This window comes from Nerophis lumbriciformis, linkage group LG29 (genome assembly GCF_033978685.3).
Source record: "Nerophis lumbriciformis linkage group LG29, RoL_Nlum_v2.1, whole genome shotgun sequence".
NCBI classification, from domain to species: Eukaryota; Metazoa; Chordata; class Actinopteri; order Syngnathiformes; family Syngnathidae; genus Nerophis; species Nerophis lumbriciformis.
In genome coordinates, this window is record NC_084576.2 from 248,569 (window position 1) to 276,244 (window position 27,676).

General features: G+C 42.4%; 1 protein-coding gene across 5 annotated transcripts; it reads right to left on the minus strand.

The window, feature by feature from the left end:
- Nucleotides 1-1,120: 1,120 nt before the first annotated feature.
- On the minus strand, nt 1,121-26,117 carry LOC133572334 (uncharacterized). Of its 5 annotated transcripts, XM_061925261.1 has the most exons (5): nt 25,713-26,117; nt 25,618-25,644; nt 24,267-24,497; nt 10,647-10,877; nt 1,121-3,405 (listed from the first exon to the last, which is right to left on the minus strand). In XM_061925261.1, exons 3-5 carry the CDS (start codon nt 24,406-24,408, stop codon nt 1,787-1,789), a joined length of 1,992 nt encoding a protein of 663 aa, XP_061781245.1. In that variant the 5' UTR covers nt 24,409-24,497; nt 25,618-25,644; nt 25,713-26,117; the 3' UTR covers nt 1,121-1,786. The 5 variants fall into 5 exon arrangements, with proteins under 5 accessions (XP_061781245.1, XP_061781244.1, XP_061781247.1 ...); XM_061925260.1 differs by lacking the exon at nt 25,618-25,644; XM_061925263.1 differs by lacking the exons at nt 24,267-24,497; nt 25,618-25,644; nt 25,713-26,117 and adding an exon at nt 11,892-12,256 and having other exon boundaries at nt 10,647-10,827.
- Nucleotides 26,118-27,676: the final 1,559 nt, after the last annotated feature.

A 27,676-nucleotide genomic window follows, 5' to 3' on the forward strand; every position in this document is an offset into this window, starting at 1 on the left:
CCTGCCATGCCAAGACCCGCCATGCCAAGACCAAGACCCACGCCGAGCTTCGCCGCCTGACGCGCCACCCCGAGCTTCGCCGCCTGACACACCACGCCGAGCTTCGCCCCCTTTCTCACCACGCCGAACTTCCACGCCTGCCACGATGACGACGCACCTTCCTCCTTGTCGGCCACGGATATGGCCGCTACCTGGTCGCCTGCCACGCCAAGTGCGCCCACCTCCCAGTCGGCCACGAATGTGGCCATTCCCTGGGCGCCCGCCTCGCCTGCTGCAGCGGCGTTCCACTCGCCGCCGCCACCTAACTCTGCCCCGGTGGATACGGGGACACGTGGTCTGGCGACCCACCGCCATGTCCCCCTCCCGCCCTCCCATGACTCTTGTTAATTTGTTTATGGACATCTGGCATCTGTCCTTAAAGGGAGGGGTTCTGTCATGTCTGTGTAATCATGTTTTGTTTTAAGTCATGTTTTGTTTAGTTTCTGGCTTTTCACTCCCTTGTCTTGTTTGCATGATTTCCCATTAGTTTCACCTGTTCCACGTTTGGACTCATTGTGCACTCTTGTTTGTCACCATAGCAACCATTAGTTTTCACCTGTCACGTCACGCACCTGTTTCACGTTTTGAGTCACTCACCTGCTTTCACTAATCATGTCCATAGTATTTAAGTTCATTCATTTTCTGTTGTTTGTCCTGACGACATCCCCGCATTCTTACCCCTGTCACACTCTATGTACCTCTGCGCACTTCATGCCATGTCAAGTAAGTTTTGTTTTGATTCATGCCACAGTTAGTGTTTTGTTTAATTGTTCATAGTTTCTGCCAATGTGCAAGTTTTGTGTTTATAGTCTAGTTTTGTACCTCCGCCCCTGTGCGCACCTTTTGTTTGATCATTTCTTTGTAGTTATAGTGTTAAATAAATCATGTATTTACCTTCACGCCATGACTGGTCCAAATGTTCATTTGCACCACGGGAGAACAAACCACGCCATAGTCCAAGTTATGACATAAATATTACACTCATGATACTTTCCCATGTTTTCTGAAATTAATAATGTTTGAGGGATTCTAAAAAAGGGGGGAAAAAACAACTTTAAAAAACAATTATCATGTGTAGTTTTTTAATTAGAAATGTAGATTATCAAAAACAAAACTATCCTTCATAACCTTCCACATATAATGTTGCCATTTTCACTAATCTACATATTGCATAAAGGGAACATACATATAAAACAATCATCATATTACAAAAGAGAGTAATAAAGGTAATTAAAATAATGGATTATTGAGACCCAACAAATGATTCATAAAGTCACACATTTTAAAATTGTATAAAACAAAACTGCTCAAATAAAGTATGAAGTAAATAATAATATGCTTCCAGAAGTGGTCCAGAAGATGTTTCACATGTGAACCAGTAAATATGAACTAAGAGGGATTTATGAGTACTCAAAAGCAAAGGTATAAACACATGTAAAACAAATATGTACATCATATAAAGGAGTTCATCTATAACATCATTAATAATTAAAAAATATTTCTGAATATCTCCATACACATAAAAAGTATTTGTAACATGTTTTGTCCTGTTTATTCTCACCTTTACAGTCAAAGTGTTGTGTTCATTTTTAAATAAAAGTACACAATGTTCTATATTAAAACGTGTACTTGACTGACAAAAAGCAAAAATCTACAATATCTAATCTATAAATGTTAGAATCTATGTGCTGATGATGCTAGATGGTCAAAGTAAAAGTTTAGACAGTTTATTTCAAATCCTGCATCTTCATTTGCTGCTGCTGTTCTCACCAGCACACTTGTGTTTCTTACACTGGTACTTAGAAGACAATCTTTCACCACACACACTGCAACTCAACACTTTCTCTCCAGTGTGTGTTCTCATGTGTCTTTTCAAATGCGGACTTTGTACAAAACCTTTACCACATACTGAACATGTATAAGGTTTTTCTCCAGTGTGTGTACTCATGTGTCTTTTCAAATGCGGACTTTGTACAAAACTTTTACAACATACTGAACATGTATAAGGTTTTTCTCCAGTGTGTGTACTCATGTGTGTTTTGAAATAGTCCCTTCGAGTAAAATCTTTACAGCAGATTGAACATGAAAAAGGTTTTTCTCCAGTGTGTGTTTTCATGTGTGTTTTGAAATGCTCTCTTTGAGTAAAATCTTTACCACAGATTGAACATGAAAAAGGTTTTTCTCCAGTGTGTGTTCTCATGTGTACTTTCAAATGTGGCCTATGTGTAAACTCTTTACCACAGATTGAACATGAAAAAGGTTTTTCTCCAGTGTGTGTTCTCATGTGTACTTTTAAACTTTGATTTATTATAAAACTTTTACCACATTCTGAGCAGGAAAAAGGTTTTTCTCCAGTGTGTATTCTCATGTGTACTTTCAAATGTTGCTTATGAGTTAACCCTTTACCGCAGATTGAACATGAAAAAGGTTTTTCTCCAGTGTGTGTTCCCATGTGTGCTTTTAAACTTTGATTTGATACAAAACTTTTACTACATTTTGAGCAGGAAAAAGGTTTTTCTCCAGTGTGTATTGTCATGTGTACTTTTAAATGTTGCCTATGAGTTAAACCTTTACCGCAGATTGAACATGAAAAAGGTTTTTCTCCAGTGTGTGTTCCCATGTGTGCTTTTAAACTTTGATTTGTTACAAAACTTTTACCACATTCTGAGCAGGAAAAAGGTTTTTCTCCAGTGTGTATTCTCATGTGTATTTTCAAATCGTGCCTATGAGTAAAATCTTTACCGCAGAATGAACATGAAAACGTTTTTTCTGCAGTGTGTGTTCTCATGTGTACTTTCAGAGAACTACGGTCATTAAAAGTTTTGTGACAGTGAGAACATGTGAAGTGAGTGTTGTCAGTGTGACATGTTGCATCATCTTTAGAGTGTTCATCATCAGTGTCAGGAGAGTGTGACGTTGTGTCCTCACTATCTGATAGTGGAGCTAAGATCTTGTCTGCTTGTGATCCTCCACAGTGGTCTCCATCAGCTTCTGTTGTCATGTGTTGTGTTGAGCTGCTGCTTGGAGGCTCCGCCTCTCTCTTCTCCTCACTTTCACCTTTGACCTCATCATCTTCACTCTTCACAGGGACACCAGTCACTGGCATCTTGGTGACATCAACCTCCTCCAGTCCTTCAAGATGCTCTCCCTCCTGACTGATGCTGTGTTCCTCCTCTTCCTCTTTAATGTGAGGGCTCCGTGGGTCCACCGCTTCCTCTTTAAAGTAATGGGTCAGTGGGTCCTCCTCTTCCTCTTTAAAATGGGGGATCAGTGGGTATTCCTCTTCCTTCTTAATGTGGGAGGGCTGTGGCTCCATCCTGAAGCTCCACTGCTGTTGCTCAGGGTGAAGATGTTCTTCACAGACGTCTGCAAGACAAACACAGCATCTCTGCTCAGTCACACAATGCATTCAGTACTTTTACATGCACTTAGGAAAAACAAGTTATCGTATGAACTGTCTTGAAATCTCAGTGACGCACAAACACGCTGCTCTTTACAACATTATTCACAGGACAATAAAAACAAACCAGGACGACAGGACTTTTTACTATGGATGGACGATATGGTTTAAAATGGATTTTGCGATATATTATTTCATATAGAATTACTAATAGAAGCATTTTAAAACAGGCTACACAGGCTCCTAATTTAGATGCTGAAATATGCAGTAAAATATTACATCATTTGCAGTATTATTTTCTCAAAGAAAGTAACCAGATATTAACAGTAAATAAACAAGTACATTAATAATAATTGTTTGGACAAAATAATCCAATTAGAAATGACACAATATGTTACTGCATATGTCAGCTGCCAAATTAGGAGCTTTTGTAACCCGCTTTGAAATTCTTCTATTATCAATCATGTACCAAATGATAAATGGTGACATATATTGTTATTAGGATATAGATTTGAGGTCATATCGCCCAAACCAAACATTGGTTCGCCGAGTCATTTTGTTTGGCCCACTAAATATATTTATTTTTTATATTCTTCAGATGTGTGTGTATGTTTAAAGGGAACATTATCAGCAGACCTATGTAAGTGTCAATATATACCTTGATGTTGCAGAAAAAAGACCATATCTTTTTTTAATCCATTTCCAAACTCTAAATGGGTGAATTTTGGCGAATTAAACGCCTTTCTATTATTCGCTCTCGGAGCGATGACGTCACAACATGACGTCACATCGGGAAGCAATCCGCCATTTTCTCAAACACCGAATCAAATCAGCTCTGTTATTTTCCGTTTTTTCGACTGTTTTCCGTACCTTGGAGACATCATGCCTCGTCGGTGTGTTGTCGGAGGGTGTAACAACACCAACAGGGACGGATTCAAGTTGCACCAGTGGCCCAAAGATGCCAAAGTGGCAAGAAATTGGACGTTTGTTCCGCACACTTTACCCACGAAAGCTATGCTACGACAGAGATGGCAAGAATGTGTGGATATCCTGCGACACTCAAAGCAGATGCATTTACAACCATAAAGTCAAAGAAATCTGCCGCCAGACCCCCATTGAATCTGCCGGAGTGTGTAAGCAATTCAGGGACAAAGGACCTCGCTAGCACGGCAAGCAATGGCGGCAGTTTGTTCCCGCAGACGAGCGAGCTAAACCCCCTGGATGTCTTGGCTCACACCGTCCCTTATGCCACCGAAGATGATCAAGAGAAGAATATCCACCCTAGCTTCCCTGGCCTGCTGACATTACCTCCAAAACTGGACAGATCAGCTTTCAGGAAAAGAGAGCGGATGAGGGTATGTCTACAGAATATATTAATTGATGAAAACTTTATTCATTACTCGCGGTTTTACGTAAATGATTATACATAAACTGTGTTTACCAATAATTTAGCTTAAAAACATTACAACACTTAAAAACAAACACATACCAATCGTTGGTTAGAAGGCGATCGCCGAATTCGTCCTCGCTTTCTCCCGTGTCGCTGGCTGTCGTGTCGTTTTCGTGGGTTTGGCTTGCATACGGTTCAAAGCGATATGGCTCAATAGCTTCAGTTTCTTCTTCAATTTGGTTTTGGCTACCTGCCTCCACACTACAACCATCCGTTTCAATACATGCGTAATCTGTTGAATCGCTTAAGCCGCTGAAATCCGAGTCTGAATCCGAGCTAATGTCGCTATAGCTTGCTGTTCTTTCCGCCATGTTTGTTTGTGTTGGCTTCACTATGTGACGTCACAGGAAAATGGACGGGTGTATATAACGATGGTTAAAATCAGGCACTTTGAAGCTTTTTTTAGAGATATTGCGTGATGGGTAAAATTTTGAAAAAAACTTTGAAAAATAAAATAAGCCACTGGGAACTGATTTTTAATGGTTTTAACTCTTCTGAAATTGGGATAATGTTCCCCTTTAAAATGTGGTACTACTGTTCTACATCACGTGGAATTGTCATGTCATGGGGATGGTGTGCTTTTAACTAAGGGTGTGACGATACGGCCAGCTCACCAAAGAATACTCGATATTGGCTTTAGGAGAAGGAGACGATATTGTGGTGGTTAACATGATTCTTACTTATATGTGTACTTCATGTGTATATGAATGTACTTGCCCTTGTGTGCTTAGTTTTACTGTAACTTCATTGTGGATAATATCTATAAACAACCTTTTTCATCTTTAATTTGAAGAACTGTTTACTTATCTGACAAATTCAAAGGAAACGGCACTTTTTTAAAATGTCGCCTATCATTCACAATCCTTATGTAAGACATATGTTTTTCATTTTCATGAATTCTAATTAGTAAATAAACGTGAGCAAAAATCATCTAACATTGGAGTCAATGGGAGCTCCTCTATTAGACCCACAAAGTCCTCCAAATAACCATCCAAAAACTGCCAACAATACTCCATTTACATTTTGTGACCTGAATATTAAGCAAGTATTAGTGATATTGTTATTATAAGCGCTTACGTTAAGGACCTACTTCTGTGATCATTGCACCGCTAAAAGTAACTAGCTTATGTTGCTATATTGACATACTGAGCTGCTTTCTGGCCTCTAAAATGGAGAAAGCTAATTCTAGATTATAAATCATGCTTCTCACTTATGTAGTAGAAGGTTGTGGACATAAACCGGAGAACTTGGTCAATTTTGACATCCAACTTAGACCTGGAGATGACAAGAAAGACACGGAAATACGCTCTTTTGCGCCCACCCTTTTTAACCCTTTGTGAGGATTAATTCTTCATCTAAAGGGGAAGATATGAACATCCCATCAGTCGCCATCCCAGTGAGAGCAGACATTGTATGCTTAAAATGAGCAAGATATGTAAATATGACATGTTATTAAGAATGTTACTACATTACATACTGTATATATGTACAGTGTGTATTTAAAATGTTGATGAAGGTTTTAGGATGTTATTTAGAGCACTTTATAGGCAGAATAGAGCAATGACTCAATTGTTAGCTAACCTTTGCTAAGTTTATTTCTATTGAGGATGCATTAACCATCGACCTGCTCAGTGGCCTTGTGGTTAGAGTGTCTGCCCTGACACTGGAAAGTCGGGAGTTCAAACCCCGGCCGAGTCATACCAAAGACTATAAAAATGGGACCCATTGCCTCCCTGCTTGGCACTCAGCATCAAGGGTTGGGGGTTAAATCACCAAATGATTCCCGAGCGCGGCCACTGAGAAGCTTTTTAACTACTTCGACAACTTCAGCCCCAGAAATAGGAGAGCCCACCACAGATTCCCCAGGCACGGCTTCCTCATAGGAAGATGTGTTGCTGGGATTGAGGAGGTCTTCTTAGTATTCCCTCCACCGGTCCACAACAGCCGCAGTAGAGGTCAGCAGCACACCATCCTCACCATACACGGTGTTGACAGTGCACTGCTCCCCCCCCCCTGAGGCGGCGGATGGTGGACCAGAATCGCTTCGAAGCCATCAGGAAGTTGTTTTCCATGGCTTCCCCAAACTCCTCCCATGTCCGAGTCTTTGTCTCCGCGATCGCTGAAGCTGCACTTCACTTGGCCTGTCGGTACCGGTCCGCTGCCTCTGGAGTCCCATGAGCCAAAAGGACCCGATAGGACTCTTTATTCAGCTTGACGGCATCCCTCACTGCTGGTGTACACCAGCGGGTTCTAGGATTACGCCACGACAGGCACCAACCACCTTGCGGCCACAGCTCCAATCGGCCGCCTCGACAATAGAGGCACGGAACATGGTCCACTCGGACTCAATATCCAGTGCCTCCCTCGTGACAGTTCAAACTTCTTCCGGAGGTGGGAATGGAAACTCTCTCTGACAACAGACCCTGCTAGACGTTCCCAGCAGACCAACACACAATGCGTTTGGGCCTTCCAGGTCTGTCTGGCATCCTCCCCCACCATCGGAGCCAGCTCACGACCAGGTGGTGATCGCTAGAAAGCTCCGCCCCTCTCTTCACCCGAGTGTCCAAAACATGAGGCCGCAAATCCGATGACACATTCAAAAAGTCAATCATGGAACTGCGGCCGAGGGTGTCTTGGTGCTGAGTGCACATATGGACACCCTTTTGTTTAAACATGGTGTTTGTTATGGACAATTTGTGTCGAGCACAAAAGTCTAATAACAAAGCACCACTTGGGTTCAGATCCGGGCGGCCATTCTTCTCGAGCACGCCTCTCCAGGTTTCACTGTCATTGCCAACAGGAGCGTTGAAGTCCCCCAGCAGAACAAGGGAATCCCCCCAGGGAGCACTCTCCAGTACTCCCTCAAGGGAATTCAAAAAGAGTGGGTACTCTGAGCTGCTGTTTTGTGCGTAAGCACAAAACAACAGTCAGGACCCGTCCCCCCACCTGAAGGCGGAGGAAAGCTACCTTCTCGTCTACTGGGTTAAAGTCCAACGTGCAGGCTTTGAGCCGGGGGGACAACAAGAATTGCCACCCCAGCCCGTCGCCTCTCATTGCTTGCAACGCCAGAGTGGAAAAAAGTCCAGCCCCTTTCGAGCAAACTGGTTCCAGAGCCCTTGCTGTGCGTCGAAGTGAGTCCGACTATATCTAGCCGGAACTTCTCCACTTTGCGCACCAGCTCAGGCTCCTTCCCTCCCAGCGAGGTGACGTTCCACGTCCCAAGAGCTAGCTTCTGTAGCCGAGGATCGGACCGCCAAGTGCCCTGCCTTCAGCTGCTAAGATATCCAAGGAATTGAGAATGCCAATCAGCAGGGTTCAAACGCTGATTAAGAAGTGGAAAATGAGGGATTCAGGTAGACCAGCAAAGATTTCAGCCACAACTGCCAGGAAAATTGTTCGAGATGCAAAGAAAAATACACAAATAACTCCAGCTGAAATACAGGACTCTAAAAAATTCTGGTGTGGCTGTTTCAAGATGCACAATAAGAAGGCACTTGAAGAAAAATGGGCTGCATGGTCGAGTGGCCAAAAAGTTAAATTTTGGTCTCATTACTCTAGATGACTTTGTTCCAGAAGTTTTGAGGCTTGTCTCTGTGCTGTTTGGCGTAATGTAAGCGGGATACTTTGTAACATTTGCGCAGTAATGGCTTTCTTCTGGCGACTCGACCATGCAGCACATTTTTCTTCAAGTGCCTCCTTATTGTGCATCTTAAAACAGCCACACCACCATTTTTCAGAGAGTTCTGTATTTCAGCTGAAGTTATTTGTGGATTTTTCTTTGCATCTCGAAAAAATGTGTCCCCGTGTCCCTTTAGGGCAGACCTGGGCATTTTGGGGCCCGCGGGCCACATCCGGCCCTTTGTGCGTCCCTGTCCGGCCCGCGTGAGGCCAATCATAAATTACAAAATACATTTAAAAAAGTATCTATGTCGAGTGTGCAATACAACGGTGCTGCTTTTGTTTTGAAAAGTGTTATTTGTATTACTTCCGTGTGGACGTATGCGCGTGCGCAATTGTAAGTGAATGTGAACAGCGGCAATCACAAATTACAAAATAAATGTAAAAAAACATCTATGTCGTGTGTGCAATACAACTGTGCTGCTTTTATTTTGAAAAGTGTTATTTATGTCCGTGTGTAACCTGTGAGTGAAGGTGCAAAGTGACAGGTGATGCTCGGTTACCCCTGAGGTGTCAGCTCACGCTAAAAAAAGAAAAGTTGATGAGGAATGGCGTGTTTTCAACAAGACATGGACTGACAAGTATTTCTTTACAGAAATGAAAGGTAAAGCCGTGTGCTTAATGGGTGGTACTTGCTGTGTTTAAAGAATATCATTTGAATCGCCACTACACCACCAAGCACCAGGAAAATTACCGGAATCTGTCTGATGAAGAGCGCGCAAAGGAGGCTGATGTGTTGATGGTAAAACTGCAAACCCAACAAGGACTTTTTGCCAAATTTCACACCCCCAGAGATGCAGCTGTCAGGACAAGTTTTGTCGTTCCTCACAAAATTGCCAGAAAAAGTAAGGCGTTTTCTGACGGAGAGTTTATGAAGGAGTGCTTATTGGACTCTGTTGCGCTGATATGCCCGGAGAAGAAGGGCGCATTTGAGAACGTGTCACTCTCCCGACGCACTGTAACGAGGCGGGTTGAGACCATTACTGGAAACTTGGAGCTTCAGCTGAAGAACAGAACGGCCGACTTTGACTGTTTGATTCGCCGAAAAGTTTTATCAGTCACAAATAGTTTGCACTCGGACAACTTTACCACGAGGGGCTGTCAAAAGAAATACTTTAGAAAGACAAGAAAACTTTGCTAAATAGTACTAATAAACTAGATTGATTGAGACATTGCTGGACAGCGGAGAAGTAACTAAATCCAAATGAACGTTGAATATATATATTTTTTAAATATCTGGCTTGTATCTTCTGTAGGGATATAAATCGTTAAGAATTTATCGATATGATACCCTAATCGATACTCCTTATCAATACTAGCATTTATCAGTACACTTATCGGTACTACATGTAAATTGTGGAAATAAAAAAGTGTAAAAAAGGTATTTTAAATAGCATTCCTATTAGCACAAGAGGTGGAACACCTCCAACATGATGTTCTGTAACATCTCAGAGCAGGGAAGTCTTTTATCAACAGCTGTTTATTTGAAGTCTTAAAGAAGTCAACTATGTGTGCAGTGCAAGGTGAAATGCAGTTATGTCATCTTCTTGTCAATAACACACACATCACACTTATGCGTGTGGTTGCTTCCTTATTTGTCATTATTCAAAGCTGATGTTAATGTGTAGCAGCGGCAGCTGAACTCAATGTGACAACGTGTCATAGTTACGTCAGTCAGCTGGAATTAAAAATACAAATAGTTGTGTCGTTAGTCCAGAATCTTCACGGTCCTCATGGACGACATAATTAGGAACCAGTACTAAAAAAAATGGTACTTGGTATACATCCCTAATCTTCACCACTAAACCTTTGAAATATGCTGACATATGTGCTGCTGAAGGTAAATAAACAGTAGCCATATTGAATGTTTGCCTTCATTTGACCACGTGAGGTAAGGAGGACGGCCTCTAGGTCACATGGTTACACCCCAGCAATTACACTGTTGATGATTGATGAGCATTCATTTTTAAATGGTGGTGTAAAAAGCAAGTATATCTCCATCTTTAGTCATAAATGTGGCCCCCGGATGAACATGTGTCACAAACATTGTATGAGATGATATGTGGATGTTGTGCTTACTTGGACTGTGATGAAGCTGTGAGGACTCAGGTGCTTTGTCTTCATGCTCTTCAGTCTTCACAGAGACAACAGTCAGTGGAAACTTGCTGACATCATCCTCCTCCTGCCCTACAACACACTCTCCCTCCTCTTCCTCTTTCATGTGTGAGGGCTGTGGATCCTCTAAAGTGAAACTGTCCCCCTGCAGATGAGGGAGACATTCTTCTTGGTGTCCAATCAGCTGATGGATGTCTACAGGACACAAACAAAACACATTTTAACTCCTACATGCTAAATATTAAATCGTACATGAAATATAGGGCTGTGGCTATTGAAAATGTTATTAATCAAGTGTTCTACTGGAAATGTTTTCGATTAATCGAGTAACTGGATAAAACTTAGTGTTGCTTGGTTAAAGACAAATTGAAGCGACTTTAAGACATTTCACTTAATAATGAACGGCCAATTGGTTTGAGATGGTATGAGATCAAGATGTCATCTTTAGATCAGGCTTTGTTTTTTCCACAATCACTGCCACATTAAAAAGTTAAAGTACCAATGATTGTCACACACACACTAGGTGTGGCCAGATTGTTCTCTGCATTTGACCCATTAACCTTGATCACCCCCTGGGAGGTGAGGGGAGCAGTGAGATGCAGCGGTGGCCGCGCTCGGGAATCATTTTTACAGTGATTTAACCCCCAATTCCAACCCTTGATGCTGAGTGCCAAGCAGGGAGGTAATGGGTCCCATTTGTATAGTCTTTGGTATGACACAAGCTACTGATCTCAGGGCGGACACTCTAACCACTAGGCCACTGAGTAGGTGGATGTAGCAGGTGTTGTAGTAGGTTAATGGCTGCACCAATATGAAGGAAATAACAGGTCAGTATAGCTTTTACACACATAAATAACTTGTCAAACCTGCCAGCTAGCAGGCTAGTTTTACAGCGTCAGTTACCATGGTAACTGACTCCGACTTTGTCTTACCTCTCTTATTTTTGGAGGTCAAACTCTGGAGCTTTACATACTCAGGAGTTTGCACTTAACCTGCTCTCTGGAATATTCCCCCGGTGACTGTGTGAGTTTTGTGTAAACATGTTGATACACTTTGTTACAAACTGAGAGGAACATCAACCTCTCATAAATATTGTGTGTCTGAACATCCTCACATGACAATTCATCTTCCTATAGACAATCTATTGAAGAAAAGTGTTAATAATAAATATAAAGTTAGTAAAGATGTGAGAGTAAGAAGTAAACAAACCTGTTGTGTGTAACACAACTTGATGTTTTTCATGTTGTCGCTCCTTCTCCTCTTTTGTTGGACAAAGTTCCTCCTCGTACTCTGCTATGGTTCTTTCGCACATTTTCACACAATCACAACACTTTACACTCACACTTGATCTCTGCTTAGCGATGTGTTTTCATCTCTCTTTGTTAGCAGCTAACAAGCTAAGCTAACTAGCAAGCTAAGCTAGCTGGAGAAGTGCGCTCAGACTAATATACAAACAGTTATTATGACTCTATTTAATAGAGTGTAATAAAGGACATATATGTGTACATGGACGCACAGATTAAGAACACTGAACTGTGACGACTGCAATAACGTCTTCACCGTCAGACGCCATCTTGCTTTATTCTCGCCGTGTTTGGTTCGCGCGCAGTCTTGTCAGATCTCGCGAGAGAAACAAGTAACCAGCTCTTTTCCAGATCTCGCGAGAGAAACAAGTAAGCAGCTCTTTCCAGATCTCGCGAGAGAAACAAGTAACCAACTCTTTCCCCCCTGAAAATAAAAGTAAACTTGTCCATTTTACATTTTCAAAAGAAAGACATACAACTTATTTTTGTAAAAATATTCAAATATTTAACAATGTATTGAAACAACAGTAGCATAAGGAAAGAAACAAAAGAAACAAAATAAATATTACACTCATTATATTCCTTTTGTCTTTGATGCTAATCGTTTTTATAATGTATTTTAGATTGTGGAAGGTTTTCATGTTCTTTTTAAATTTCCCTTTGCATTATATATATATATATATATATATATATATATATATATATATATTTTTTTTTTTTTTTTTTAAGTATTTTTTTTTTAAATTTTATTTATTTATTTTTCTTTGATTAGCCATCAATCCATCCCTTTCCTACCGCTTGTCCCTTTTGGGGTCGCGAGGGGTGCTGGAGCCTATCTCAGCTGCATTCGGGCGGAAGGTCGCGTACACCCTGGACAAGACGCCAAGACAGTTTCAGACACACAATATTTATGAGAGGTTGATGTTCCTCTCAGTTTGTAACAAAGTGTATCAACATGTTTACACAAAACTCACACAGTCACCGGGGGAATATTCCAGAGAGCAGGTTAAGTGCCAACTCCTGAGTATGTAAAATGAAGTGTATTAATGAAGTCATATCATGTTCTACACTTGGTGAATGTTCATATTCATCTGGGAGAAAGCAAACCATCAGGTTTGAGTAAACAGTGCTATTTCAGTTTGAGCACATGAGAAGATAAGATATAGATTAGTTTGATATTCACAGGTGAATCCAGCAGACTAGTAGAAGATCTTAGGTATATTTCTGCCCTCCACAGGTTCTTAACGGGATTTCCTCCTTCTGTCCTATGGCCCACACTACATTCTACAGTCCAGTAGGTGGCAGTATAAACCTTTCAAGTCATGGCTGCAAACTGCCAGTAAGAAGAAGAAGTCATAGAGCTGGTTGCTTGTTTCTCTCGCGAGATCTGACAACATGTTTAAATAGAACAATTGACAGGTTGACAACATCCAAACAAAGCAAGTCATCTCCAACACATCTCAACATTACACACATCCTCCAGGCTGACTTAGTCTAGATGATGAAGTAAGATGGAAACTACATGCAAGTCATAGAAAGAAAACATTTTAAAAAATTGACTGCGATAATAAATAGAATAAAATACATTCCCACAGATATTAACTACATTTATTGTATCCAATGTCAGTTGAAGTATACATTGTTTATTGCATAAAGGTCTGGAGACATACATATAAAACAATCACACAACACTATTCATATTACACAAGACAGTAATACAACTATCCATCCATTTTCTACCGCTTATTCCCTTTGGGGTCGCGGGGGGCGCTGGAGCCTATCTCAGCTACAATCGGGCGGAAGGCGGGGTACACCCTGGACAAGTCGCCACCTCATCGCAGGGCCAACACAGATAGACAGACAACATTCACACTCACATCCACACACTAGGGCCAATTTAGTGTTGCCAATCAACTTATCCCCAGGTGCATGTCTTTGGAGGTGGGAGGAAGCCGGAGTACCCGGAGGGAACCCACGCAGTCACGGGGAGAACATGCAAACTCCACACAGAAAGTTCCCGAGCCCGGGATTGAACCCAAGACTACTCAGGACCTTCGTATTGTGAGGCAGATGCACTAACCCCTCTGCCACCGTGAAGCCCCGTAATACAACTAAGAGAGATATATGTGTACTCAAAAGCAAAGGTATGAACACATGTAAAACAAATATGTATATCATATAAAGGAGTTCATCTATGGAATCATCTCGAATTACACTTCATTATTTCAAAAAACATATATAAAACACAATTATGATTAAGTATGTAAATGAATTATGAATATCTACACAAAAAAAGGTTTATTGTATGTAACATATTTTATGTACTGTTTATTCTCACCTTTTCAGTCCAATTGTTCTGTTCATTTTAAAGTACACAAATGTGTATATTAACTCATGTACTTGACTGAAATAAAAGCACTAATCTGAAGTGTCTAATCTATAAATGTTAGAATCATATTAACAAGATTGTGTTACACACACAACAACGATGTCACACATGTTATATGTGCTGATGTTGCTAGAAAGTCAAAGTAAAAGTTTAGACAGTTTATTTCAAATCCTGCATCTTCATTTGCTGCTGCTGTTCTCACCAGCACACTTGTGTTTCTTACACTGGTACTTAGAAGAGAATCCTTCACCACACACACTGCAACTCAACACGTTCACAGGTTTTTCTCCAGTGTGTGTTCTCATGTGTGCTTTTAAACGTCGATTTTTTGCAAAACTTTTACCACATTCTGAGCAGGAATAAGGTTTTTCTCCAGTGTGTGTTCTCATGTGTGCTTTTAAACTTCGATTTGTTACAAAACTTTTACCACATTCTGAGCAGGAAAAAGGTTGTTCTCCAGTGTGTATTGTCATGTGTGCTTTGAAATGGTGCTGTCGAGTAAAATCTTTACCACAGATTGAACATGAAAAAGGTTTTTCTCCAGTGTGTTTTCTCATGTGTACTTTTAAATGTTCATTCATTACAAAACTTTTACCACATTCTGAGCAGGCAAAAGATTGTTCTCGAGTGTGTATTCTCATGTGTTCTTTTAAACTTTGACTTGCTGCAAAACGTTTACCACATTCTGAGCAGGAAAAAGGTTTTTCTGCAGTGTGTGTTCTCATGTGTACTGTCATATTGCGACGAACATTAAAAGTTTTGTCACAGTGAGAACATTTGAAGTGAGTGTTGTCAGTGTGACATGTTGCATCATCTTTAGAGTGTTCATCATCAGTGTCAGGAGAGTGTGACGTTGTGTCCTCACTATCTGATAGTGGAGCTAAGATCTTGTCTGCTTGTGATCCTCCACAGTGGTCTCCATCAGCTTCTGTTGTCATGTGTTGTGTTGAGCTGCTGCTTGGAGGCTCCGCCTCTCTCTTCTCCTCGCCTCCTCTGACGTCTGCAGGACACAAGAAGACAAACATGCTCGAGAAGAGTCCGTCTTTGTTCAGTCACATGTTAGGAGCGATATTGAAAAGATTTTACCAATTCAGATTTCATTTTGTGGACTCACTTTTGCTTTGAAATTTGGTACAAAGGAGAAGAAACAGGTGGATTAGCACCAACAGTGAAGTCTTAAGAGGCCCAGACCTTACGGTTAACCCGTGGGATGCCAGAGGGCCCCAAGGACAATATTCTGCTCTGAAAATATCTATAAAATGAAAATATTTTTGGCTATAAATTAATAAGATACTATACGTTATTTTGTGGTATAACACAGAACTTTCCTCCAGAAGGTCTTATCTTTGTCCATGTGATGTCAGATGACACAAAAATGGAGCTGTTTGGCCCAGTACCCAGCAATGTTTGGAGGAGAAAAGGTGAGGCCTTTAATCCCAGGAACACCATTCCTACCGTCAAGCATGGTGGTGGTAGTATTATGCTCTGGGCCTGTTTTGCTGCCATTGGAACTGCTGCTTTAAATGGGACAATGAAAAAGGAGGATTAGCTCCAAATTGTTCAGGACAAGCTAAAATCATCAGCCCGGAGGTTGGGTCTTGGGCGCAGTTGGGTGTTCCACCAGGACAATGACCCCAAACACACCTCAAAAGTGGTAAAGGAATGGCTAAATCAGGTTAGAATGAAAGTTTTAGAATGGCCTTCCCAAAGTCCTGACTTAAAGGTGTGGACAATGCTGAAGAAACAAGTCCATGTCAGAAAAGCAACACATTTAGCTGAACTGCAGCAATGTTGTGGTCAAAAAATCAAGAAGAAGCTTGCGGATGGCTACCAAAAGCGCTTTATTGCAGGTAAACTTGCCAAGGGACATGTAAGCAAATATTAACATTGCTGTATGTATACTTTTGACCCAGCACATTTGCTCACATTTTCAGTAGAGCCATAATACATTCATAAAAGAAGCAAACTTCATGAATGTTTTAGTGAGCAACAAGTATGTGCTCCAATCACTACATCACAAAAAAATAAGAGTTGTAGAAATGATTGACAGCCATGACATGATGTTCTTTACAAGTGTATGTACTCTTTTGATCGCGACTGTATTCGTATATATATATATATATATATATATATATATATATATATATATATATATATATATATATATATATATATATATATATATACGGGCTGGGGTGGCAATTCTTGTTGCCCCCCGGCTCAAAGCCTGCACGTTGGAGTTCAACCCGGTGGACGGGAGGGTAGCCTCCCTCCGCCTTCGGGTGGGGGGACGGGTCCTGACTGTTGTTTGCGCTTACGCGCCAAACGGCAGCTCAGATTACCCACCCTTTTTGGATTCAATCGAGGGAGTACTGGAGAGTGCTCCCCCGGGTGATTCCCTCGTTGTACTGGGGGACTTCAACGCTCATGTTGGCAACGACAGTGAAACCTGGAGAGGCGTGATTGGGAAGAATGGCCGCCCGGATCTGAATCCGAGTGGTGTTTTGTTATTGGACTTTTGTGCCCGTCACAGATTGTCAATAACAAACACCATGTTCAAACATAAGGGTGTCCATATGTGCACTTGGCACCAGGACACCCTAGGCCGCAGTTCCATGATCGACTTTGAAGTTGTGTCATCGGATTTGCTGTCTCATGTTTTGGACACTTGGGTGAAGAGAGGGGCGGAGCTTTCTACCGATCACCACCTGGTGGTGAGTTGGCTGCGATGGTGGGGGAGGATGCCGGACAGACCTGGCAGGCCCAAACGCATTGTGAGGGTTTGCTGGGAACGTCTGGCAGAGTCTCCTGTCAGAGAGAGTTTCAATTCCCACCTCCGGAAGAACTTTGAACATGTCACGAGGGAGGCACTAGACATTGAGTCCGAGTGGACGATGTTCCGTGCCTCTATTGTCGAGGCGGCCGATTGGAGCTGTGGCCGCAAGGTGGTTGGTGCCTGTTGTGGCGGTAATCCTAGAACCCGCTGGTGGACACCAGCGATAAGGGATGCCGTCAAGCTGAAGAAAGAGTCGTATCGGGCTTTTTTGGCTCATAGGACTCCGGAGGCAGCAGACAGGTACCGACAGGCCAAGCGATGTGCGGCTTCAGCGGTCGCGGAGGCAAAAACTCGGACATGGGAGGAGTTCGGGGAAGCCATGGAAAACGACTTCCGGACGGCTTCGAAGCGATTCTGGACCACCATCCGCCGCCTCAGGAAGGGGAAGCAGTGCAATGTCAACACCGTGTATGGTGAGGATGGTGTTCTGCTGACCTCGACTGCGGATGTTGTGGATCGGTGGAGGGAATACTTCGAAGACCTCCTCAATCCCACCAGCACGTCTTCCTATGAGGAAGCAGTGCCTGGGGAATCTGTGGTGGGCTCTCCTATTTCTGGGGCTGAGGTTGCCGAGGTAGTTAAAAAGCTCCTCGATGAGATCCGCCCGGAGTTCCTTAAGGCTCTGGATGTTGTGGGGCTGTCTTGGTTGACAAGACTCTGCAACATCGCGTGGACATCGGGGGCGGTACCTCTGGATTGGCAGACCGGGGTGGTGGTTCCTCTCTTTAAGAAGGGGAACCGGAGGGTGTGTTCTAACTATCGTGGGATCACACTCTTCAGCCTTCCCGGTAAGGTCTATTCAGGTGTACTGGAGAGGAGGCTACGCCGCATAGTCGAACCTCGGATTCAGGAGGAACAGTGTGGTTTTCGTCCTGGTCGTGGAACTGTGGACCAGCTCTATACTCTCGGCAGGGTCCTTGAGGGTGCATGGGAGTTTGCTCAACCAGTCTACATGTGCTTTGTGGACTTGGAGAAGGCATTCGACCGTGTACCCCGGGAAGTCCTGTGGGGAGTGCTCAGAGAGTATGGGGTAACGGACTGTCTTATTGTGGCGGTTCGCTCCCTGTATAATCAGTGTCAGAGCTTGGTCCGCATTGCCGGCAGTAAGTCGGACCCGTTTCCAGTGAGGGTTGGACTCCGCCAGGGCTGCCCTTTGTCACCGATTCTGTTCATAACCTTTATGGACAGAATTTCTAGGCGCAGTCAAGGCGTTGAGGGGATCTGGTTTGGTGGCTGCAGGATTAGGTCTCTGCTTTTTGCAGATGATGTGGTCCTGATGGCTTCATCTGGCCAAGATCTTCAGCTCTCACTGGATCGATTCGCAGCCGAGTGTGAAGCGACTGGGATGGGAATCAGCACCTCCAAATCCGAGTCCATGGTTCTCGCCCGGAAAAGGGTGGAGTGCCATCTCCGGGTTGGGGAGGAGATCTTGCCCCAAGTGGAAGAGTTCAAGTACCTCGGAGTCTTGTTCACGAGTGAGGGAAGAGTGGATCGTGAGATCGACAGGCGGATCGGTGCGGCGTCTTCAGTAATGCGGACACTGTATCGATCAGTTGTGGTGAAGAAGGAGCTGAGCCAGAAGGCAAAGCTCTCGATTTACTGGTCGATCTACGTTCCCATCCTCACCTATGGTCATGAGCTTTGGGTTATGACCGAAAGGACAAGATCATGGGTAAAAGCGGCCGAAATGAGGTTCCTCCGCCGGGTGGCGGGGCTCTCCCTTAGAGATAGGGTGAGAAGCTCTGTCATCCGGGGGGAGCTCAAAGTAAAGCCGCTGCTCCTCCACATCGAGAGGATCCAGATAAGGTGGTTCGGGCATCTGGTCAGGATGCCACCCGAACGCCTCCCTCGGGAGGTGTTTCGGGCACGTCCGACCGGTAGGAGGCCACGGGGAAGACCCAGGACACGTTGGGAAGACTATGTCTCCCGGTTGGCCTGGGAACGCCTCGGGATCCCCCGGGAGGAGCTGGACGAAGTGGCTGGGGAGAGGGAAGTCTGGGCTATATATATATATATATGTGTGTATATATATATATATATATATATATATGTGTGTATATATATATATATATATATATATATATATATAAATGATAAATGGGTTGTACTTGTATAGCGCTTTTCTACCTTCAAGGTACTCAAAGCGCTTTGACACTACTTCCACATTTACCCATTCACACACACATTCACACACTGATGGAGGGAGCTGCCATGCAAGGCGCTAACCAGCACCCATCAGGAGCAAGGGTGAAGTGTCTTGCTCAGGACACAACGGACATGACGAGGTTGGTACTAGGTGGGGATTGAACCAGGGACCCTCGGGTCGCGTACGGCCATTCTTCCACTGCGCCACGCCGTCCCTATATATATATATATACACATACATATATATATACATACATACATATATATACATACATACATATGCATACATACATACATACATATATATACATACATACATATATATACATACATACATATATATACATACATACATATGCATACATACATACATACATACATACATACATACATACATACATACATACATACATACATACATACATATATATATATATATATATATATATATATACACCGGTATACATACATACATACATACATACATACATACACATAAAACTGTGGTAAGTGTACCACTAGTGGTACACCAAATATTATTTAAGTAAAATGTTTTATTTTCATATATTCAAACACAATGTTACTGTTCAAACTGTGTGTAATATTACAGTGGCTAAAATATTAAATATATTTGTTAAATAAAGTGTCCTCCTTGTTTTTAATTAATAATTAAGGCCTACTATGCGACTGTATTTTAATTGTTGGTTAGAAAGTTCCACAACTGTTGACGTTATCCTACGCTTGTGCTACAGCACTCATCTCATTGTGCAACATGTGAATGTTTGAAGTGGAACTAAACGTGATCTCTGAAAGGGGTACACATTATTTCCAAAGCAGGGCCCCCATCCACATATACAATACTAGAACATATCTGATGAAAAACAACATTATTTTGTTAGTTTAATTATAAGTGGGCCATACCACCTATTAGGGTTGTACGGTATACCGGTATTAGTATAGTACTGCGATACTAATGAATCATTTTCGGTACTAAACCGTCCCTGAAACGTACCGGTCCCGCACCCCCCCGCTCCCGCGTCGAAGTCATGTGGTGACATTGCTGGTTTACGAGCAGACGGCACACACACACAGAGTACTTACAAGCAGACACACACACACACAGAGTACTTACAAGCAGACACACACACACACAGAGTACTTACAAGCAGACACAGTGTGTAGACAGAAAAGGGAGAGCAGACTCATTTTGGTGTAAAAACTAACGATAAAGGTGAAGTTATAACGCTGAAACACCCTCAGGAAGAAGTGCTTTAGGACATGGCTAGCTAGCTAGCGGCTAACGTCCATCCACAGTGTTTTAGCTACTTCTAAATCACTAATCCTCGCCTCCATGGCGACAAATAATGTAAGTTTCTTACACGTATCATTATCACTGCAGGACGAGGAACAGCAAAACATGCTTCACTACACACTGTAGCTCACCGGCATCAAAATGTAAACAAACGACACATATTTAGTCGATACTACTATGATTACGTCGATATCTTTTGGCATCACATCTTCTTTCGTTTAAAAAAAATTGATATTATGTTTATAAAGTCAGTAACTATGTCCCTGGACACATGAGGACTTTGAATATGACCAATGTATGATCCTGTAACTACTTGGTATCGGATTGATACCCAAATTTGTGGTATCATCCAAAAACTAATGTAAAGTATCAAAGAAGAGAAGAATAAGTGATTATTACATTTTAACACAAGTGAAGATAGAACATGTCAAAAGAGAAAGTAAGCAGATATTAACAGTAAATGAACAAGTAGATTAATAATTCATTTTCTACCACTTGTCCTTAATAATGTGTAGAAAATAATAGGTGTATAAATGACACAATATGTTACTGCATACATCATCAGACTAATTGGGAGTCTTTGTTTGTTTACTTACTACTAAAAGACAAGTTGTCTAGTATGTTCAACATTTTATCAAAGGACTTAACTGCAATAATAAACATATGTTTCATGTACCCTAAGTTGTTTTGTTCAAATAAAGCCAATAATGCCATTTTTTGTGGTACCCTTTATTTAGAAAAGTACCAACATAATTTTAGTAGCGGTAGCAAAATATTGGTATGGTTCCAACACTACCACCTATATTTGAATATTGTGTAATGGAAATGACTGCTGTGTGATAATCACATTAATAACCAGTGTTGGCGTTAACACACTTTTTATGTCTCTTTATGTCAGTGTCGCCACTTGGAGAAGATAAACGGGTCAAGTTTCCGTCCCCAAGATGGCGCCGCTGTAGTGGCTGCTGGTGGCAGGAGCTCTGTGCTCTTGTGTCATCCTTTTGTGTTCCGGATGTTTCCTTCTTGTTTTCATGTGGGGTTTTTTTGCCTTTTGGTTGGGGACCCTTTGGGACTGTGTGACAAGGGCTGGCACTTTGGTGACTTCTGCTGAGCTTTTTTTGTGAACTTCTGGATCTGCCTCCCGGGAGCCTTTTGGCCATGGAGACCAGCTGCTGGGTCTCTGCCACACCAGAGTCCGTTTGGAGAGACTGGAGGAGATGCGGATGAAGAGACAGGACTGCGGAGCTGGCGCTGAGAGCCGGGACGGACAAGCTTCACAGTGTCTTGGCTGAATGAGCAGGTATCGGACACCTCGGTCTCTTTGGACGTATCCTCGCTCATCCATGCGGACTGGACACTGGCTGAGAGTTGGTGGGCGGCCGAGGGTGGAGTCAGGTCTCTTGGTTGCTTTGTTGGGTCTGCTCCTGTCTCTGGCCATGCTCTGCCCACCCCAGCAGACGATGGCGTGGAACACCGCAGAGATCACCACAGTGTATATGTTTTTGTTGTTGTTGTTGTTTGACTTTTGTGGCTGTGTGTAGAAGTAGCTGGTTGCATCAGCGCTGCTCTTTTAATGTCTTTAATGTCCTTTGTGTTCTTTGATGTTTCCCTCTTACACACATGTTTCTGTGGGCTATGGCTATGAGTTTGTTTTTCTCTTTGGTCTCAGTCTGGACCCCCTCTCCAGGGGCCCAGGCTGAGACTGAATTTTTTTTCTCCCCCCTCCTCAGCATTTACCTGTTTCTCACCTTTGTTGTAAGGGGCGCCGGAAGTCGGCAGACCCGTCAGCAATCCTGTTCTGTCTCCCTGTAATGTTTGTCTGCTCTTGAATGGGATTGTGCGGAAAATCTTAATTTCCCATCTGGGATTATTAAAGTAATTCTGATTCTGATTGCGTTTTTATTGGCTGTCTTCAATGTAATGAACTTTCCGGAACAATTTCTTAAATTTTGATTCGCTGAAAGTTTTATCAGTCACAAATACTGCCTCAGTTTGTCAAAGGAAAGACTGTAGAAAGACAAGAAAACTTTGCTAATTAGTACTAATAAACTAGATTGATTGAGACATTGCTGGACAGCAGAGAAGTAACTCAATCTAAATAAACATTGAATATATTTTTTTTGTGCTCGTCAAAGATTGTCAATAACAAACACCATGTTCAAACATAAAAGTGTCCATATGTGCACTTGGCACCAGGACAATCTAGGCCGCAGTTCCATGATCGACTTTGTAGTTTTGTCATCGGATTTGCGGTCTCATGTTTTCATCGCAAAATTCCACAGTATTCTGGACATCTGTGTTGGTGAATCTTTTGCAATTTGTTCAATGAACAATGGAGACAGCAAAGAAGAAAGCTGTAGGTGGGAAGCGGTGTATTGCGTCAGGTGTTGTGCTGGATAACGCACCCCCGCCGTAAAATGCATCCCTTGACTGGTGTGCCGGATAACACAGCCGGTGTTTCATTGTTTACATTCCCGGAAGATGACAGCCAAGCTTTACCATTGGCCTGTGAAGAACTGGGACAACAGAGACTCTTACCGGGAAGACTTTGAGTTGGATACACAGACGCGGTACCGTGAGTACGCATGCAGCTGCGGCTTCCAAACATTTGATCGCTTGCCCGTAGAAGCGTGCCGCTATGTGCATGTCACGTACGTAACTTTGGGGACTTTGGGGAAATATATGTGCTGTATGAACTTTGGGGAGGTGAACGGTACTTTGGGCTGTGGGATTGAGTGTGTTGTGCAGGTGTTTGAGTTGTATTGGCGGGTTATATGGACGGGAGGGGGGAGGTGTTTGTTATACGGGATTAATTTGTGGCATATTAAATATAAGCCTGGTTGTGTTGTGGCTAATAGAGTATATATATGTTTTGTGTTTATTTACTGTTTTAGTCATTCCCAGCTGAATATCAGGTCTCACAGCATCTTCCCTATCTGAATCGCTCCCACTGCCCTCTAGTCCTTCACTCTCACTTTCCTCATCCACGAATCTTTCATCATGGCTCAAATTAATGGGGAAATCGTCGCTTTCTCGGTCCGAATGGCTCTCGCTGCTGGTGGCCATGATTGTAAACAATGTGCGGATGTGAGGAGCTCCACAACCTGTGATGTCACGCTACTCGTCTGCTACTTCCGGTAGAGGCAAGGCTTTTTTATCAGCGACAAAAAGTTGCCAACTTTATCGTCTATGTTCTCTACTAAATCCTTTCAGCAAAAATATGGCAATATCGCGAAATGATCAAGTATGACACATAGAATGGACCTGCTATCCCCGTTTAAATAACAAAATCGTATTTCAGTAGGCCTTTATCTTCACCACTAAACCTTTGAAATATGCTGACATATGTGCTGCTAAAGGTAAATAAACAGTAGCCATATTGAATGTTTGCCTTCATTTGACCACGTGAGGTAAGGAGGGCGGCCTCTAGGTCACATGGTTACACCCCAGCAATTACACTGTTGATGATTGATGAGCATTCATTTTTAAATGGTGGTGTAAAAAGCAAGTATATCTCCATCTTTAGTCATAAACGTGGCCCCCGGATGAACATGTGTCACAAACATTGTATTAGATGATATGTGGATGTTGTGCTTACTTGGACTGTGATGAAGCTGTGAGGACTCAGGTGCTTTGTCTTCATGCTCTTCAGTCTTCACAGAGACAACAGGCAGTGGAAACTTGCTGACATCATCCTCCTCCTGCCCTACAACACACTCTCCCTCCTCTTCCTCTTTCATGTGTGAGGGCTGTGGATCCTCTGAAGTGAAACTGTCCCCCTGCAGATGAGGGAGACATTCTTCTTGGTGTCCAATCAGCTGATGGATGTCTACAGGACACAAACAAAACACATTTTAACTCCTACATGCTAAATATTAAATCATAAATGAAATATAGGTGAAGTGAATTATATAGTGCTTTTCTCTAGTGACTCAAAGCGCTTTACAATGTGAAACCCAATATCTAAGTTACATTTATACCAGTATGGGTGGCACTGGGAGCAGGTGGGTAAAGTGTCTTGCCCAAGGACACAACGGCAGTGACTAGGTTTGCAGAAGCGGGGATTGAACCTGGAACCCTCAAGTTGCTGGCACGGCCACTCTACCAACCGAGCTATACCGCCCCAGGTATAGGGCTGTGGGCTGTGGCTATTGAACATTTTATTAATCAAGTGTTCTACTGGAAATGTTTTCGATTAATCGAGTAACTGGATAAAACTTAGTGTTGCTTGGTTAAAGACAAATTGAAGCGACTTTAAGACATTTCACTTAATAATGAACGGCCAATTGGTTTGAGATGGTATGAGATCAAGATGTCATCTTTAGATCAGGCTTTGTTTTTTCCACAATCACTGCCACATTAAAAAGTTAAAGTACCAATGATTGTCACACACACACTAGGTGTGGCCAGATTGTTCTCTGCATTTGACCCATTAACCTTGATCACCCCCCTGGGAGGTGAGGGGAGCTGTGAGCAGCAGCGGTGGCCGCGCCCGGGAATCATTTTTTACGGTGATTTAACCCCCAATTCTAACCCTTGATGCTGAGTGCCAAGCAAGGAGGTAATGGGTTCCATTTTTATAGTCTTTGGTATGACTGGGTCGGGGTTTGAACTCTCAACCTATCGATCTCAGGGCGGACACTCTAACCACTAGGCCACTGAGTAGGTGGATGTAGCAGGTGTTGTAGTAGGTTAATGGCTGCACCAATATGAAGGAAATAACAGGTCAGTATAGCTTTTACACACATAAATAACTTGTCAAACCTGCCAGCTAGCAGGCTAGGTTTACAGCGTCAGTTACCATGGTAACTGACTCTGACTTTGTCTTAGTTTTGTGCAAACATGTTGATACACTTTGTTACAAACTGAGAGGAACATCAACCTCTCATAAATGTTGTGTGTCTGAAACTGTCTCGTTTTTATGAACAACATAAAACAATCATCCTCACCTGACAATTCATCTTCCTATAGACAATCTATTGAAGAAAAGTGTTAATAATAAATATAAAGTTAGTAAAGATGTGAGAGTAAGAAGTAAACAAACCTGTTGTGTGTAACACAACTTGATGTTTTTCATGTTGTCGCTCCTTCTCCTCTTTTGTTGGACAAAGTTCCTCCTCGTACTCTGCTATGGTTCTTTCGCACATTTTCACACAATCACAACACTTTACACTCACACTTGATCTCTGCTTAGCGATGTGTTTTCATCTCTCTTTGTTAGCAGCTAACAAGCTAAGCTAACTAGCACGCTAAGCTAGCTCGAGAAGCATCAAAGTGCGCTCAGACTAATATAACCGGATGCAAACAGTTATTAACGATGTTTACTCTATTTAATAGAGTGTAATAAAGGACATATATGTGTACATGGACGCACAGATTAAGAACACTGAACTGTGACGACTGCAATAACGTCTTCACCGTCAGACGCCATCTTGCTTTATCCTCGCCCTGTTTGCTTCGCGCGCAGTCTTGTCAGATCTCGCGAGAGAAACGAGTAAAACGAGCTCTCGCCCCCATAGACATCTTATAAGTAGACGCAGCATTGGCTGCTGGGACGCGAGAAGTTGGGCCGCCATCTTGAAGTGGTGACGAGGAGCCGGCGAGCAGCCTAAACTGACAGTTGACAGGTAGAAAACAAAGATGGTGTTCAGCGTTTTCCTGCTCAAATGAACGGACTGTTGAAAATAGTAATCGGGGGATTACTTTTCACAAGTAAGATTTAACATTAACGTATAATTGGTTTTATTTTATGAAAATAATATTACCACAGAGTTGAGAAGGAGCAAAGATCTTCAATATTTGTATGTGAAAATCACAAAGAAATCTTCTGGGGGAGGATGACGCCCCTACAGGGGTTTGCTTTACAAACTTTCAGCCCCACTTAAAACAGAATTCACCAGCCGCCACTGATTATGATGCATTCTCTTTTTAGGCAAAGTATATAAGACAATTCTTAACAGTATAATTGTAACCAGGAATAAGCCTTCAAGTAACAATATTCAACTACTAACATTGTTGGGTAAGACAGAAGTTGGTTGTATTCTGAATCCAGTGAAACAGATTGGTGATTTTAGCTGATATAAAGACTTTCAGGTGTTTATATATGTTTAAGTATTTGGCAGACGCTTTTATCCAAAGCGACTTACATAAAATAATACATATAAAACAATGACTGTAAACATGATCATTTAAGGGAAGAATATAATAGAAAATATCAATACAAAGTGTCAAGACAGAATAAACTCTCTGCTGCTGCAGCAACAGAGATACAGTCTATAAGATATATAGATATCTAATGTATTCATACATTGTTTATGTAGCATGTATATATAACCTCATCATATTGTTTCTTCAACTTCAAAATAGCTGACCCTTCTCTGGGATTATATTCCCAGTTTTGATCCGGCAGGTCTGCTCACTTATAGCATATAAGAATATTCTATTACTGTTAAGCAAACTATGAATAATAAACATGTGTCTGTTATCATAGCTACACGTATGACAAAAAGGGGGTGAAAATCAGTGGTATTCAGTGAGGTAAGATGAATTAAATGCGCTGACAGTTCATTGCTCCTGCCAAATGAATTGCACTGAGTGGAGCGGATCACCACTCCAAGATGGCGGCCCCGCGCCTCGTCTGCGCCAGTAGGCAGTAGCGCTCGATGCTGCGTCTACTTATAAGATGTCTATGGTTATAACGTTAGCAGTGAGTTTACAGCCTCACTCATTTAACTACACAGGAAATACAAGTCACGTTACTTAGCCAATAAACGTTAGCTTACATTCAAAACTTACCCTTCTTTGTGCAACTTCAAATGTCGAACAAAGTTGGAAGTTGTTGCGTCTCCGTCTGTAATCTTCGAACCACATGTTTTGCATACTGCAATTCGTTTTTTGTTGACCAAGTTGTAGTTTTAATACCCGAACAAAACTATTTTTGGCATCATTTTTCCTCACTGGCGCGTTGTTTGAGAGCTCTTCTTTGTTGGTTGTCCTGCAATTTGATTG